This window comes from Egretta garzetta, unplaced genomic scaffold, assembly GCF_000687185.1.
Source record: "Egretta garzetta isolate BGI_Z169 unplaced genomic scaffold, ASM68718v1 scaffold36, whole genome shotgun sequence".
Taxonomy (NCBI): domain Eukaryota; kingdom Metazoa; phylum Chordata; class Aves; order Pelecaniformes; family Ardeidae; genus Egretta; species Egretta garzetta.
This window is the reverse complement of record NW_009259975.1, coordinates 774,586-790,674: the sequence shown is the minus strand read 5'-3', so window position 1 is coordinate 790,674 and position 16,089 is coordinate 774,586. Positions and strand designations below refer to the sequence as shown.

The following is a 16,089-nucleotide window of genomic DNA, read 5'->3' as shown; positions in this document are numbered from 1 at the left end:
AAAAAAAAAAAACCAAACCAAACCAAAACCCACACCCACAAAACTCCCACTGAAACCCCAGGTAACTACATTTCTTACAAGAAAGTCAGATTTAACTCAGAAAAATACGTTAGCGCAGGGAATTTTTTGCAGACAGCGAGCTGATCTGGCAGCCAAATGTGCAGCACTGAATAGCAAAGAAAAAGGAGCAGAAGATACCTAAGCACTTCCTAGAGAAAGACCTCAGTTGCAGGTGATGTGATCAAGGCACCATTTCCTGTTACTATGTGGGGGTGATACATTTTCAGCCATTCCTTTTGAAATGTAGAGCAACGCTTCAACCTGAGTAGAGGAACCCACCTCCTCTGAGCTGCTGCTCCTCTGGAAAAATAAATAAAACAGGTGAAGGCACTCAGTTTCTGGGCATATGCATAAAAGCATCCCAGAACTGTTATTTAAACTCGTAGAAGGATACTCCTTTCTCTTGCAATTTTATCCACTTAAGCCTTTGACAGACTCGGGCGCAGCAGTGCTTTATTCTGCGTGGCTGCCAAGAAGCTGCTTTATTCTGCATGGCTGCCAGAGCCCTCTCTGCTAACCTCTGCCTTGCATCCATCAACTCCCAACCATTTCAGTTGCCCCACTACAAGACGCCAAATCTCCAGTTATACAGAAAAACTTCCGAAGAGCTCTTGCTCTTAACACTCACTAAGCGAGCAATCCGACAGCTAAGCCTAAAGCACGTGCGTGTGTGTGGGTGAGTTCATTAACATATAATTCTTCCCTATCTAAAATAGTACGCTGCTTGATGCAGAAAGCCTGCGTGTCAGATTTGTCAATGAAGAGGAAGAAGCACGAGCATCAGGCTTCCTGCTCATACCGCAGCTGACAATAAACTGCCACAGGCTTCAGTGGGAGTAGCTTGCAGCCCCAAGTATTTCTAAATTAATAGAAGGGGAGATTCAGAGGTCGCCTTTGAGCTCGACCCCGGTTGCAAGCCTCTTTCGACATTAGTAGGCAAGAGCAGAATCTCTTCCTTCCAACTCACCGGTTATCGTTATTGGGGGGACGCAAAGGGAGAGCGGCAATTGCGAGAGCCCCTAAAGCTCGCTGAAGCCAGTAGGTCATTTTTATTGTTTTAATGGAGTTTGGATCAGGCCCGAAGTATTTACTGAAAAATAACAGGGCTGTGCTGCTCCACGCCTGTGCGCTCACCCCGGCTGGCTGGCAGCTCACCTTGGGGCACAGGGCTTCGCAGCCTGCACCGTCGCCGTGAAGGCTCCGTGCAGATCAGACCCGAGCACAAGCTCAGCCTTGCACGCCTGCCTAATTGTAACATGTACAAGGAGTACACACTATGTTTAACTAATTATGTCTAAGCAATAGAATCTTGGCACTTTCAGCTGAGAAAATGCCACTGTGCTTTGGCATAAAATGAGGGTAAAAGTATAAAAGCTTTGTCTAAAATCTTCTTTTCTATGTATTCTTGTGTTTGGCTTTGTGTTTTTTTTTTAAATTTGTTTGGGGTTTTGTTTTTAAATTTGACATTTGTGGCTTAGTTTTTAAATATTTCTCCTTTGGGAAGGCTATTTTCTTGGTAGGCCACCTTTCTACTGAGAGCTTAGCAAATACTATAAATGTTACAATTAAGCCAAATATCATCTGAGTTGCTTTTAACCAGGGAAATAATTTTTATTCCTGACCTTCACACTCCTTTGTGCTCATAAGGTTACATACAGAAATGCCTCATAATCTGAATCTCAGATAGGCATGGAGTGGAAAAGGTATGACAGATATATGTATTCCAGTACCTCAGCATTACTCTTAAGGCATGGGGTAGTTTTTCCACCATTGTCAAAAGTAGCTTTTCAGATGCTTGCTTAGATCCCTGGAGGTTTTTGGTTTTTTTTAATTACATATTAGCATTCCATAATATGAGCATATACTTTTTATATGAATCATAGATGCTATATAGCTGGATAAGAAGCAAGAACATGTGCCATTATTTTTCCTCTGGTTTTGGTTCATTGGTTTTTAGGGACATTTTTATCATGTACTAAATTTGTTGTTATTATGTAGAGAAGGACATCTTTCCCCCAGGAGATACAGAAACTCTGCACCTAGGCATCTGCATAGATGCTACATTAGATTGACTTGAAACAGTGAACCGACCAGAGACATCAACTCCTACTCCCCTTCTCAGTTAAATATTTGACTAATTGGTGCTCTCCATGTGGGACTTGGACAGTTGTATGGATTCCTCCAGGCAGGACCCGCTGTGCCTAGACAGGTTTCTTTATGTTTCAATGTGTTGATTAACATCCAGAGTGGAGAATATAGCCCTTCCAGAGACTCCAAGGCTACAGAATTGATCCAGCTCTACACAGATGGCAGGTAGTCAGAGGAGACTTGTAAGTAGCCAGTCACTAGTAAGTAGTCAAAAGAAACTTCCTGCAGATGCAGAAATGACCGTGTAGGACAGTCTTTTGTACACAGTTTCGGTAGTTAGATGTTTTGTATGTAGCTCAAGATAATCACTAGGGATGGATCATGCGTGTGCTGGAGTGGTCCCAGGGAGCATGGGCCAGCAAAGTAAAGCATGACTCAAGAGTCTCATCTGGTCCAGCCAACACCACCACTACACGGACCTTTGCAACAGAAGCTCCTGTTGCCATCAGGACACTGACTGACTGTGCTGTGCAAGGATTTAATTCCCCACAGTAGCAAAATCAGATCCAACTGACTACCCGCCAACCAGCAGGATAGCACCTTTTAGTCCTTCCCTATCTGTATGAAACAAAGTCATATTTTTTTATTAAATTATGGCTACCCAAGCCCTCACCAAGCAGACAGAGGTGTCTTTGATACTGCTGACGTTACTTTGGGCAGTCAAACTGATATAATTGGACACAGAGATACATTTCATGTCGTATCCAGCAGTTGGCTAAAACTGTACCCAGTAAAACTGTACCCAGTTAAACAATGCTGGAGATGGTAGAGGTCGAAGTCCTTTGGTTAAAGGCATCTCACTTCATTCTATCAGTAGTCTAAGAGTACTTTTGGATTCCTTAGAAAACATGCACAAGATAGCAGTCCATCTCCAGTTTATAAATCCCCCGTGTTTTCTTCTCAAAAACATTTTCAAACAACGCACATATCTGCTCCAGATGGTAGGGGCAGAGAAGGCAGACCCCAGTTCTCAAAGTGCAGAGAGAATCCCGCACAGGGGGTTCTCACACAATTTGTTGGTTCTCATAGCACCTTCTGAGGGGTCTGGAAATCTGAGAAGATAAAGGAGGCACAGGGAGTTTAGAGCAGTGAAATTTCCATTTTGGTGCGAGGAAGATAACCTAGAGAAAGAAAAGCAAGAAAAGCTATTTTTGATTGGCTTATTCTTCCTCAGGGAGGCAAATTATAGGGTATGGATCCCTCTTGTAGTACAGCCAGCTACTAAGGGAATTTAAGGTAATAGGGAATGAAACAAGAACAGGAGACCAGGGAGCATCCGAGGTTTTTCAAATCCAGGTATATTAGGGGATAAACGTGTCACAAACTAGGCTGATGAAATCCCTCCTTTGGGGCTCAGAGGCAAGTTCTCCTCCTGGACCTTCCTCTCTTACCTTGAAGAAGCCATATAACCTTGCCTGAGTCTTAAAGAGGGAAAGCACTAGAGCTCAGTGTGACCACCCAAGTGACTTAAAAAAAAAACCCAAAACAGAGCAGCGATCTGAGCTTGAATCTGTGAGATGTTGGTCTTCCTGAACTTGCAAGGACCTCAATGAGAATAGGAGAACAGCATCTCATAGGTCTGAATCTTCAACTATTTGATGAAATATATCTAAAAATCTAAACATACTTAAACGACCTTAGAAAAAATAAAAACATCCATCTCTAAATTTACTTTATAGTCAAAACAGTAAGAGTTCTCTCAAAGAATAAATAAAAACCTGTTCAATAAGAGCAGAAATGGAGAATGCCTTATGCACACCAATACACATTCAGCCTCTGCATTCTCTTAGATGGAAAAGGGCACTTTCAGTGATAAGATAAAACTCTCACTGTTTGTAACCATCTGTGTAAATGCATTCAGGAAGCAGAAGGAGGATTTTTAAACAAAACATTTCTACAAAGTTTGAAGAAAGGCATTTCAGAGAATTCATAACACCTCTGCTTAGCACCACCTGGTATTAAATCCAACCCAAGATCTGAAGTCAATTTTCTCTGCAGCATAAATACGAGTACCAGATCAGATGCTCAGCTGGTATAAATCCCCTTGTCTTCACTGGCCATAGTGCTGTTGAAAATGTGACACATGCTACATGTAATCAGCATTAGTACTTAAAATTTGAATATGTAAGAACTAGGATGGAGTTTTCTCTCATCACACGAGATCTTGATGTTCCAAAGAAAACATCCTCTTTGTTGATGGACATACTTATATTTGGTTGTCCAGGGAAATAAAACAGAAAATACTTGACACTGGCCAGTAAAAAGTCCATTTAAAACCAGATACTAATTGGATGCCATGCAAACTGAACACCTTAGAAAGAACATCTCCATCTTGCTTTTATTCCAGAGCGTCAGCTCCCCAAATAAGCGACCGTCCTGGGAGGTTGGTGTGACAAGCAGCTGTATTTACCGATTGCCATTTTCAAAGTGCACACCTGGTAATAAGGAACAGAATATTTTGGCTGATGGAAGAACATTTGCACTGATGTTTACAGAAAATGCACCTAGTTTATTTATTTTTTTTTTCTAATGGCATTATAAACTGTCTCTGCGAGGAGAAATCCGCCCAGTTCAACCGCAGGTTCTTTCCCACTTCAATGCCATATTGACTAAAAACCAGTCTCCTGTCAGATCTGAGGGATCTACCCAACAGCACCAGCTGTAGGAGGATGGCTGTACACCTTGTTTTCCTAAGGAATGCACCCTTTTGTTCTACAGCCAAATAATAGCTCTGAACTATCCCTCACCCTTGAATGCACTCACTTTTATACACGCTTCAGCTTTCAGGGCTCCTCGAGCTCCAAAGTCTTCCAGCTGATTGCTACAACTAATGATTTCCCTGCCCGGCGCTGTACATACATTGCTCTGCAACATCATACTACTGGCTTCAGAAACAGAGATCATTATTTAAGCATCGCATCAGCTTGTGGGGACAAGTTCAGGCCACCTCTTATGCTACTTACGAAACGCAGCAGCTGGCAGGGGAGCAATAGCCACGTGCTTCTTATCCTACTTCCCCACTCCACCACCGAACGTATTCTCAACTAGGACAGGGAAAGAAAGATGTTTAGCTAAACATAAGTATCAACATACGTCATTCCCTTTAACAACTATAAGGTAAGCTATTAGCTCAAAATGCTGTTGACAATTCAGATTTTTCCGTATTAGAACAACCTGATCACCCACAATATCAGTCTAGAACATAAGGAAAGCCCTCTTGCAAAATTAGCAGTCACGCTTCCATTGGGTTTGATTACAGTTGGCTGAGGCGCTTCAGCCTAATACTGTGGGATAATAAACTTGAAGATCTCACCGATCACTGGTACCACGTACTATAGCAGTAGGATCCACAGGTGACTAATTCTTCAACTAGTATTTACTGTTTGTCTCATCATTGATGCAAAGAACACAGGCACTGGATTTTCTAATTGGTCTTATACCTACTGCATGACCCAGTCAGACCATCTGATGTCCCAAATTAATGACCATAACATTACATGAGCAGAAGACCTTTTTATTGGGAGGTCTAAAAAAGACCCTCTCTTTTTTACCCTGAGCACCTAAAGCCTACTGAAGGCAAAGCAACATCCGCCTCCAGTCGCGGATGGAGTGACAGGGAGGCAAAAAATACAGTTTATTGATGTAAAACAGTAAGTTAACAAAGTTCTGTGGTAAATGTGACAGTAGTTTATAAGATTTGATGGCAAGGCACACTTGGTTATTTACTGCACAGAGGACAGGGTCAGACAAAGCTGACAGGGAGACCCTCCCGTTGAGTCAGGAGGTTCAGACAAGATCCCCTTGCTTTCTAAACTCCTTCCTCAGAGAGGAGTCTAGGTACGGCTGGATCCAGCCCTAGTCCCAGACTTGGTCAAGGGGTTATGTCTAAAGCATTATAAATGTGCAATCAATCCTTTGTATCACTTAGCCAAGGTTTCAGAGTTAGCATGCTGTTAGACACTTACCGAGAATCTGTTGTGGTGAGGAATCTCTCAGCCTCGAGGAGCAACCTTGAGAGGTGCCCCTGCCCACGGGGGGATCCTGGCGTGCAGCCCACTGCCGGGCAGGAGAGCTCCCAGGGCTCTTGGGCTGCTCGCTGTTGGTGGGCGTCAGATGGGTGGCTCACAGTCATATTTGCATACCAACCGCAGATTTTAGTTCCTTCACTCTGCTTAGGTGGGCACATTGCACAACAGCCCTTGGCTATGGCATTGTTACCTGTCTTCCCCAAATCCACTGGATGCATCCTTCACGACCAGACACATCTAGCACGACCACCACAGGTGGTTATTGCTTGAGCAGAGTTATGGGAAGAGGTCGGGGCTGGGGGGGAGGGGGGGGAGCACACTGCCACACCTCCATCCCCATAGATCCACAGGTCAGTCAAGGAATTGTTTAAATTGTTGCTAATGGGGGTTGTACTGTAAAGAAACATGGAATTTTGTAAATTCCTACAAATAACATTCACTGGCGTTGTTGATAAATCTACTGTCCATTCCTGCCCACGGCACCACTCAAAACAGTAATTCGAGCAATTGTCCAGAAAGGCTCATTGCCCAGCTGTGGTGGCTGCAGCAAGAAGCAGCAAAGTGTGATGGAGAACTTCGATGACCCATAGTGAAATTCTGGGTATACTAGAGGTAGCAGAAAAACAGCTACAGACATAAAATAAGGCTTTTCTGTTTGCGTCCCATTAGTGGCTCTGTCATTAGCTCCCTGCATGATCTCAGACAAGTTGCTTCATCTCTCTGACTTTTCTCCCATACACCTTCCAAGATCATTACACTTCCCTGTGTACAGTCATACTCGGATAGTATTCTCAGTGCTTTTCAAGGTACTTCTCTTTGAAAATGAATCCTTAGATGACTTGCACAAACTCAGTACCTGTGCCTTTGCCTCTGTTCCAGCCAACCAGCAGTTTATGGGAGAGCAAAAGCAGCAGACAAGGAGCTCGTGGTAAACTTTTTGTGTCACCATGCACAGCTGCAAAATTGCAGGGTTTCCGTTTCCCTGGTTTACCTTTTATTTTTTTTAATTACATTTTTTTTTTTAAAAGAAAAGCAATCTAGAAAGCCAGTGTATATCCATGAATATACATGTGAAATAATGACATTTCCTTTAGGCAGAGCCTATGTCTTGAAGCGTGTTCAGGCCTCATGTCTGGCATTACACGGTTTCGGTACAATCATGATTGGGATATACATTTACAACAAACTGTGCTGCAAACATGAACATTTTAACACTTATTTTGCAATTCAGGTTAGAGGATGAACCACAAAAAACCTAGATTTCTAATGTAAGACATCCACTTCTCCTGCGGATTAATCATTCTTATGTGGCCAAAGGGAGTTGGTACAGGTAGAAAGATAAATAGAACGATGTGCTTGATGGCAGTTTGGTTTAGAGCTAGAGTTGCGTTAAAAAAAAAAAAAAAAAAAAAAAAAAAAAGGAAGAATGAAGTTAAAAAACCAATACTGGGACAGATCACTTACTCATTGCTTGTTCTGTGAACCTGGACCAGTCTGATACATTTTTGTCTGATGGGTCTTAATGCTATCTCTGCCAAAGGAGTTTCTACAGACTTTGTAATAACCTGCCCCACTGCTCAGCTCTCTACCTTGCTATCCTATAAAATCAAGCCAAGATTTTACTGAGCCCAAGCTACTCATGATTTATCTCTGAAATAGAGAACAATAGAACATCATAAGCTTTTAGTGACCAGAAGATCAACATGCTTCTCAGTTCCCCTTTCTAGATTAACAACCAAAACTGCTACAATTTTTCTGCGTAAATGTCGAGTTAGATGTTTAGATAGATGCTTTGTCTTCCTTGGAACGTGATACCCATAGTACTTGCACAGGCAAGTACATTACTTCCTATATCTTAACGCAGTATTCCTGCTAAGACACTGCCGAAAGTCACATCCTAATTAATTTGCAATCCACTCCAAACCTCTGTTGAATGTACGATGCGACTGTCAGTTGCCACAGAAAATACATGCATGAAAATCACTAAAAAGGTCTGTAATTTGAAAGCTTGTTTTGTCTTTAAGACAACAGATACATTCCAGTCCTCTTTCTCTTATTTCCCATTACTCTAATACAGTTCTGCTATCATGAAAGCATGCTTTATCTGCTAAAAATATCTTTCAGAACAAATCTTCATCACATAAATGACCAAAACCTACTTGCTTATTCAATGAGAAAGTTTGTATCCATTTGCCAAATAAAAATTAAAATGCATCATTTAATCTGAAAAAAAGGTGTCTTGAATTTTTGTGTTGCTCAATCCTTTGTTTTCCAAGGATTGCATGATTTCTCACGTGTGAGCCACGTGAGAAATCATGCAATGATGAACATTCATAAAAACCTATGGTGCCGGAAAACTTTTAAGGTGTATGATCCAGAAGTGAAACAAAGACCATAATGCTGCTGGGCAGGTTTTGCCGTACAACTACTTACACACTCTTCCTTTGCATTAAAGATGTCAAAGAACAATTCTGAAGGAGAACCTGAAACATTAACAGAGGATCCAGAAAGATTTTCTTTAATTAAGCCACAGTGGGATGAGATGGGGCGGATGAGTGTGTTCTTCCTATTCCCACCATCCTTTACCCTTCTGCTTGGAAAAAACCAAATGGGAGCAAGCTTTTCCACTCAGACCACCATCGGTTCAATGGTAATATGGATTAGAGGGATGAATGTGTGAACTAGCCACATAAAACATCTCAAAAGTAAGACTGGATGGATTAGGCTATATAAACTGCACATATCTGAATCTGAGTTACACTTTTCTAAAGAATAATAATTGTTTACTGTCCAAAGAAGCCTGAAATACTGTTAGATATATTATCATTCCAATAATGCTTTATTTGCTATCACTTTCTAATCAACATATGAAGATGCTTTATTTTAAAAAGTAGAGGTATCTGGAAGGAAATTAATACTGAGGGGTTTGTTCTTTTCCTGTGAATTTGAAACTCTGAAGGAAAGAAACCTGAATCTACAAATGTATTCTACATTTCACATTTACTCTTCCACATTTTGAAATGAGAAAGGTTATGGGGTTTTGGAAGCTGTGTTCTTTTTCTGATTTTCTATTTCTGGGCATTTAGGGATTGCTTGTCAGATTAGGTCTGCAGAGTTACAAAATGGGTTATCATTTTTATCTGTACTGTTGTTCTTATATTTTATTCCTCCTGCAAAACAGGAGCATCTTCTGCTCAGCATGTCGTGCATTTTTCTCTTGGGAGAGTGGGTGGTTCTCACAAAAACAAAAACTATTAAGCTCTGTAAGAGAGAAACAAATTCAGCAGAAAAAAAATCCAGCACAATTTAATGCTGCACTCTGCTAGAATAATCTCCTTTCTTCTCCTGACACTTCTGTCGAGTCCGTGACAACGGCTATGCATTCTCCCCCAAGTTACAACAATACTATTTCCTAAACCTGACTGAACATTTTAGAAAGGAAGGCAACTATTAACTCTCCGCTATTCAGCTAATCAGATTTTTTATTGATAATTTAATATCAGACTTGAAACAAAGAACTCAAAATCTGTAGCAGCTAATTTTAGTTCCCCTACAATTGTCATGGCCTCAAAAGAAGGTTTAGCAACCTGAAAAAACCTACACACAAAGGGATCTCATGACACAGGAGGATGACTAGTTATGTATCCAAAAATCAAATACAATCGAAAGGAAGAAAGATGTACTCATCTTTGTACAAGCTGGCGTTTCATCTATAAAAGACACCTGTCACTCCGGTACGGCACAACCCTCAGCGTAATAGGGAGAGCGTTACTAAGTGCTGTAGAGCACGTTTGAAGCTCGTAGAGGGAGAGGTCAGAAAGGGACAGGGACTTCAAGAGAGATTTTCGTTTCATCAACACCACTTCTCTGCACAATCTGCAGAATTCGGGGTCCAAAAAGGTTTCCTAGACCAGTGCAAAAACCGCAACCAGTGTTTCCACCAAAAATTGTTTCATGCTGTCTTCAGCTGGGGGAGGCGACCAAAAACCTGCACATTAAATCTTAACGCTGTACAGTCATGGATTTCCTCTGTAATTCTTCACCTTCAAAGAAGAACTTGATTCCTTCTTGAGAGAAAAACATTTTTAAAAAACTGTGGCAGTCAGACCTATAACAGTCTGAGACATCCTCAGCACTCGCCAAAGGCCAGATTTTCAAGAGGGCTGAGGTGTCTCACTCAAGCATCACTAAGCCCGTGCATTGGCTCATCTAGATAGAAAGAGAAAGAAAAGAAAGAAGTGGTGGTGGTGGGAAGAGGCTCCAATTACCTCAGTTCTGTAACCTTTTCTTTAGGGCTGACCTTGAAGTCAAAATCTCAGGAAACCCTTTTCAACTCCTAGGATCATATACCACTGTCCTAAGAGCTGCAGCTCTCCGAGAGCTCACTTCCACCTTTTCCTCTCTCCATCACCGCTCTCTTTGCCGTCCCACCCATGCGCAGAATTCATTAGCCACTTGCCTTCCATCTCAGCACTTAAATAAAATGAGTGAATTTTCCAAAGGAGTCAACACATAAGAGCTTCTGCAGGGAAAAAACAAGCATTTAGCTTTCCAGTTCCTTTGGAGCTGTGGCCTTCAGCAGTTCTTAGTAAGACTTTTAGAGCAAACAGAAGGAAAAAAAGAGGAACGTTTCTTACTCCCTCCCCCCTTCCCCTGCTGTCTTGCAGCCCATGGGATCAGAGCGGATGGAGATGCGCAAGCGGCAGATGTCTGCAACCCAGGAGACCCCAGGCGCTGCACAGGCTCAGCACAGCACAGGAAACCGAGGGTCCAACGCCTGCTGCTTCTGTTGGTGCTGCTGCTGCAGCTGCTCATGGTAACCCCTCTCCTTCAAGCCTCTGGGGAACAGAACAGCAGGGGAGGCAGAGGGGAGGGAGGTAAAAGCCAGCGTGTAGGACAACATAAACCGAACAAACCTGGCTGATTCTGCAAGTCTGGGGCTAAGGGAGATGACTCTGCTCTAGTACAAGGCACAACCTTCTACTCCAGTTTACTCTTTTTTTTTTTTTTCCCCTTCCCTTGAAATAGCAGAGTTTTAAGGAAATCTCTGTACAGTATCGCTGTTGTACTTTTGTCATCAATCCTGTGTAACGGAAGGTCTGTTCCATTCAGACCTTGAGCTTCACCAGGGCTTCCACTAAAAACTGAAAGCAATACCAGAATATGTAACAGCTTTAGATTTAGGACTGGGACTTAACAAGCAGCACAGACTGTGTTAAATGGAGTTAGAAGGTGGAAAAATTTGCAGGTCAGAAATCGAATAACCAGGTGCCCAGCACTGTTCTTTTGCTTCAAAGGCAACTGGATCTGTTGCCATTAATTAGTGTTGCCAGCTCATGGCACCTGCAATTCATATGAAGTTAATCCTTTGGATCAGAGACTTTAAACATTGTGGGTATTTGTTGAAGATGAGTTGAGCAGAACGTAATTCAAAAGAAAAGGAAAATTTATCAGGGAAGCAAAGCAAAAGAGGGAAAGGAATCACTTGATTCCTTGAATTAATTATGTGCTCACCTTCTCTCTCTTACCAGCTCCTCCAGATCCAAGTGATTTTATTCAAAACTGGAGTAAAGCTTCCCATACTCAAAAGTCCTGTATCTGGTTGGGGCCAAGTGTTAATTAATGGGTGAGACCAGAACTTGCATTGAAATAAAAAGAAGTCTTAAACAGCCATAGGAGTTCAACCAACACACTGACAGCAAGCTGAGTGCTTCTTGTAAATGCGCTATCCGCCGCATAAACACTTCAGAACAAGTAAACCTGGCACTGAGGTGAAGGGAAGGAGTCATAAATAACTTTACAGCCTGGGCTAGGAATCTATACCACCGTTATTTTTTTCCAACAGCAGCTGGTAGCAAATGCTTTGGAGAAGACCATTAGAAGGCAAGGAAGAGCAGGCTGATCATTCCTGTGCTATCAGTTTTCAGCGCAGTTCTGCCCTCTCTAATGCAAGTAGGGAATATTTTGCAAGGACAAAAGGCTGCTTGGATTTTTTTTGCAAGATGTTGAGTACTCTGGCTCTGATCCTACCAAGCCTTTCAGCAGGTGCTTAGAGGTAAACTAAGGTAGAGTTTAAAGAGACAAGGAAATACCACGCCTGTACAGGATCAGAGTTGGCCACCTTGCAGAATGGCATCTTCTGTTAAAGCATCCCATACAAATTCCAGTGTCCTCTGAACAGTTGTCCAGTGCAATCACAAGTGGCTCAGTCTAGAGCTGTGTATTACACAAACACGTCTTTCCAGAAAAGGAGAAAAATAAGGCACATTTATCTACTAAGTCAGAGTACATAAAATTTGCGTTTTATCTTTCAAATTGTTGATAAAGTGCTTTTTTGCCATTTCACCGTATTTTCCATGGTGCTCATTTTCTGTGCACCTCGCTATTCAAACAATTCAAAGAAAGCAATTTACTCAATAGGGTGTGTGAAAGTACTCAAATTTCGTGATGCTTAAAATTCCCATTTGCATTTCAGAATCATCTGGGAAACCAGTACAGGCTCCAAAACAGAGCAGCTTGTTTTAGCTTCAAAATTATTTCTGATTTTTTTGAGAACAATTGTTTTCTAGTAGCAAGAAATGCAAAACAAACCGTAATTAAGCTATTTATAGTCCCTATTCATGGAGCCTTTCCTTAAAATAGCTCAAGTACTTTGAACAGAAAAATTATGAATAGGAATAAAAATAACAGTCTACAGGAGTCAGGCAGCCAAGCTGCTCAACATCCAGTGTTCAGCATACTCTTAATAGTAGATTCAGAATGAAGAAATGGTGAAATGAGTCTCTCAGCTGGATGCTGAGAGCCCATGTTCATTCCCACAGCCAAAACTCAAGTCTCCAGCCTGTTACTCTTCCAGATCCTGAGAAGATGCCGTATTGCACTCGTCTCTGGTTGTTTGTTTGTTTACCTCTATGTTTCTAAGGAAAGAGCCTGCCTGCAAGTCATTTTCTGAGCCATGTCTTGTTCTCTTAAGGAAGCTTTTGTTACTTGCCCTTCTGTGCATTATCCTGTGAGGACTGTTATCCTTGCTATTGGGTCTGTTGGTTCCCCTCAATCCAAAAATAACTCTGCCAAGCATATCACTTCTTGTCTGCGTGTGAGGAATACATAATATATCACTGTTCCTATTTTAAAAAGGCCAGAATCACTGGTAAAAAGGATAGTAAAGGATTGAGACCTATACACCCCAAAAGAACAAAGAACTAACATTAACTACTTTTTTTTTTTTTAAAAAGGTCAATTGAAATAGTTCATTAGTTTGAATGTGTAGTTCAGATGTTGCAGAAAAAAAAAAAAGTGCTTGCAATAACTGCCCTCCAGCTTAGCAACAGGAAAACTTCCCTACCCCTTCAATGCCTGTACTGCCTTGGCAGAGAGAAAAGCATCTCTGTTCTCTATTGCCAACCTCCAGCCACTCCTCAAACCTTAAAACATTTCAATTCTCCATCCTCCAAGAACATCTTTGCAGAGTAGGGACTAACACTGGGAAGAGCAAGAGAAGGAGATAACCCATAAATAGTAAGGCTACAAGTAAGACAAAGCCATGAGTTTAGAAGAAAAAAAAAATCAACGCATTTAACAAAAAGCTTTGCTAGTGACAAATGAGAATGTTAAGAATTAAGGCAACAAAACTGCTACATTAGCATTAAAGAAAGGTAAGATACAAATGAAGAAATTGAGTTTGATATTTTCCTAGAAGTTATAACAACTATATAGCTTTACTTCACCTGGAGGACCCGCTTCATATAAATTACAGGTTATAATTCACCAGGACCTTTTCCTCTGAACAAATTTTAAGCAGCTTCACAGATTAGGTGAATGTATGTGTGTGCATGCACATGTGTTACTCACTCAACTATGATAGGCTATGAATTGGAACATAGTCCCCATTCCCTAAAAGAAAATATGTATATTCTCAAATTCAGTCTCAAAAGAAAAAAGAAAATCATCTGCAACTACAAAAGGAATTTTTAAACACTAGTTTAAAAAAGACAGTTATTCCAATTAACATTCGATAAAAGCAGCAGGAGCTGACAGCCACCCTTCCAGGGGACATGAAAAACTCTCTCTCAAGTGATCACTAGTGATGGCAGCAAACATTTATTTTTTTCTTTAATCTACAAACAAGCTAATACTCTTTTCCAGTCAGACATACTCAAAACGATATTCAGCAATGGTGTATCTGCTCTTTTTGCTCCAGGCCTCACATTTTGAAGCATATACTAGCACTTTTCTTAAAGTTGCAAACAGTTACCAGACAACCTGGCTGTATCTACACCTGAACGCTGGAAGATGCTTACACTTCCAACATGACACACAGAAGTCATGTGGCTTAAAACTTGTGCTCTACCTCCTGAACTCTGGCTTTCTCATAACATGGTATCACCATTCTCAACCAGAGTCTTGGACCTCATCGTGCCCTATAGATATAAAAAATAGCCAAGAAGAAAAAAAAAAAACCCAAACCAACCAACCCTGAAATCTAACTCACATAAAACCAGTGCATCAAGTCTAACTTAAGTAAAAGCATTGCATTGAGCATACACAAGTATAATAAGCGTCAGTGGAGAACAGAGTTGGTACGTGATAAAGGGTACTTGTGTATACATGTATGTATACATATATATACCACATATGTATATATACTTGTAGATACATATACATAGGGAGTTGGACTCAAGATCCAGATATGGGTCCCATCCAACTTGGGATATTCTAGGAATCCAAGATCCCTGTACAGAAAGTTTATGTGATACAATATTGAGCAGCACTCAGCTACATTGACGTTTACCAGGTTTATACAGCTGTAAAACTAACATCACAGTTTAACTCTGGGTAATGTAGCTACTGTTAGCTTCTCTCCTCTTAGCTGATTTTTTTCAATATCAGAGGAGAAGCCTTTGGTGTACATTCAGCCTTTTCCTTTACAAAGTTGACTAAAATTTTGTTTGCTACCTTGCAGTCTTACTGTTAGAAATCAAGATGAAGAGAGAGCAAGGAGAACATCTCATGAACTCCAAGCAGAGGGTATTCCAAACTGCGAGGAAAGGTATGGTCTTCACTAAGCGTTCTGTCAAGCTAAAATGAAACAAAACCCAAAATACCATACTAAATAATTCAAGTGAATTGCCTGAAATATGCAAATAACTATTGTTATCTATTTGTCATTTATGCTGAATTTGCAGTCATCTGTCTCTTACCTCTTAAGGAACCACAGGTCTGATCTGTAATCTTTTACCTTATTTCTATGCAGCATGTAACCACATCCCCACTTTCATAATGTGGCAGATCAAACCCAGCGTTGTAAACACAGTCTCCCTTTGTTCTGAAATAATTTTGAAATACATCCTGTTCCCACCCAGCAACTATGTAGTGAAGCTAACTGGCAGTGCTCAGCCTTGCAAAAATAATTATAAAGAGGAGTTCAGACCCTCCCAAGAGTCAGGCAACTGTCTCTTCAGAATTGCCCAAACAGGTAGGAGCACCTGTAAACCTGTAAGAGAGAGGAGGGCACCTTTTATGGGGTTTGAGTCATTGCTTCTTTCTAGGTATCTTTATTCCATTTTTAACAATGATTCAACAAGGACTATTAGGTCTAGAAAAAAATGCTTAGCCGTTGCAGGGGGACTTCTTTGTTGCAATTACTCTGAGCACTAAACCGCAATTTCTGCATCAAAGCGCTGGCAATCATCTGCATCTGAGCTTTTGGTAAGCACACTTTCAAAAAGCATCTTATAAATATGTTTACTAGAGTTTGCACTTGGGTAGTTCTGGTGAGGAATTACAGCCCCAGGAACCTTGCGATTTTGTTCCACCGTGATGGCAGAGGCCTCCTGCAGCTGCAAACAGCCCG

General features: G+C 41.2%; 1 protein-coding gene across 1 annotated transcript in view; it reads left to right on the top strand.

The window, feature by feature from the left end:
* Nucleotides 1-16,089, top strand: part of RGS20 (regulator of G protein signaling 20) — a 46,256-nt gene that overhangs the window by 28,481 nt on the left and 1,686 nt on the right. Inside the window, exons 3-4 of the mRNA XM_009640348.2 lie at nt 10,904-11,052; nt 15,199-15,283. Coding sequence (XP_009638643.2) covers nt 10,904-11,052; nt 15,199-15,283 — 234 coding nt within the window. The remainder of the gene's footprint in view (nt 1-10,903; nt 11,053-15,198; nt 15,284-16,089) is intronic.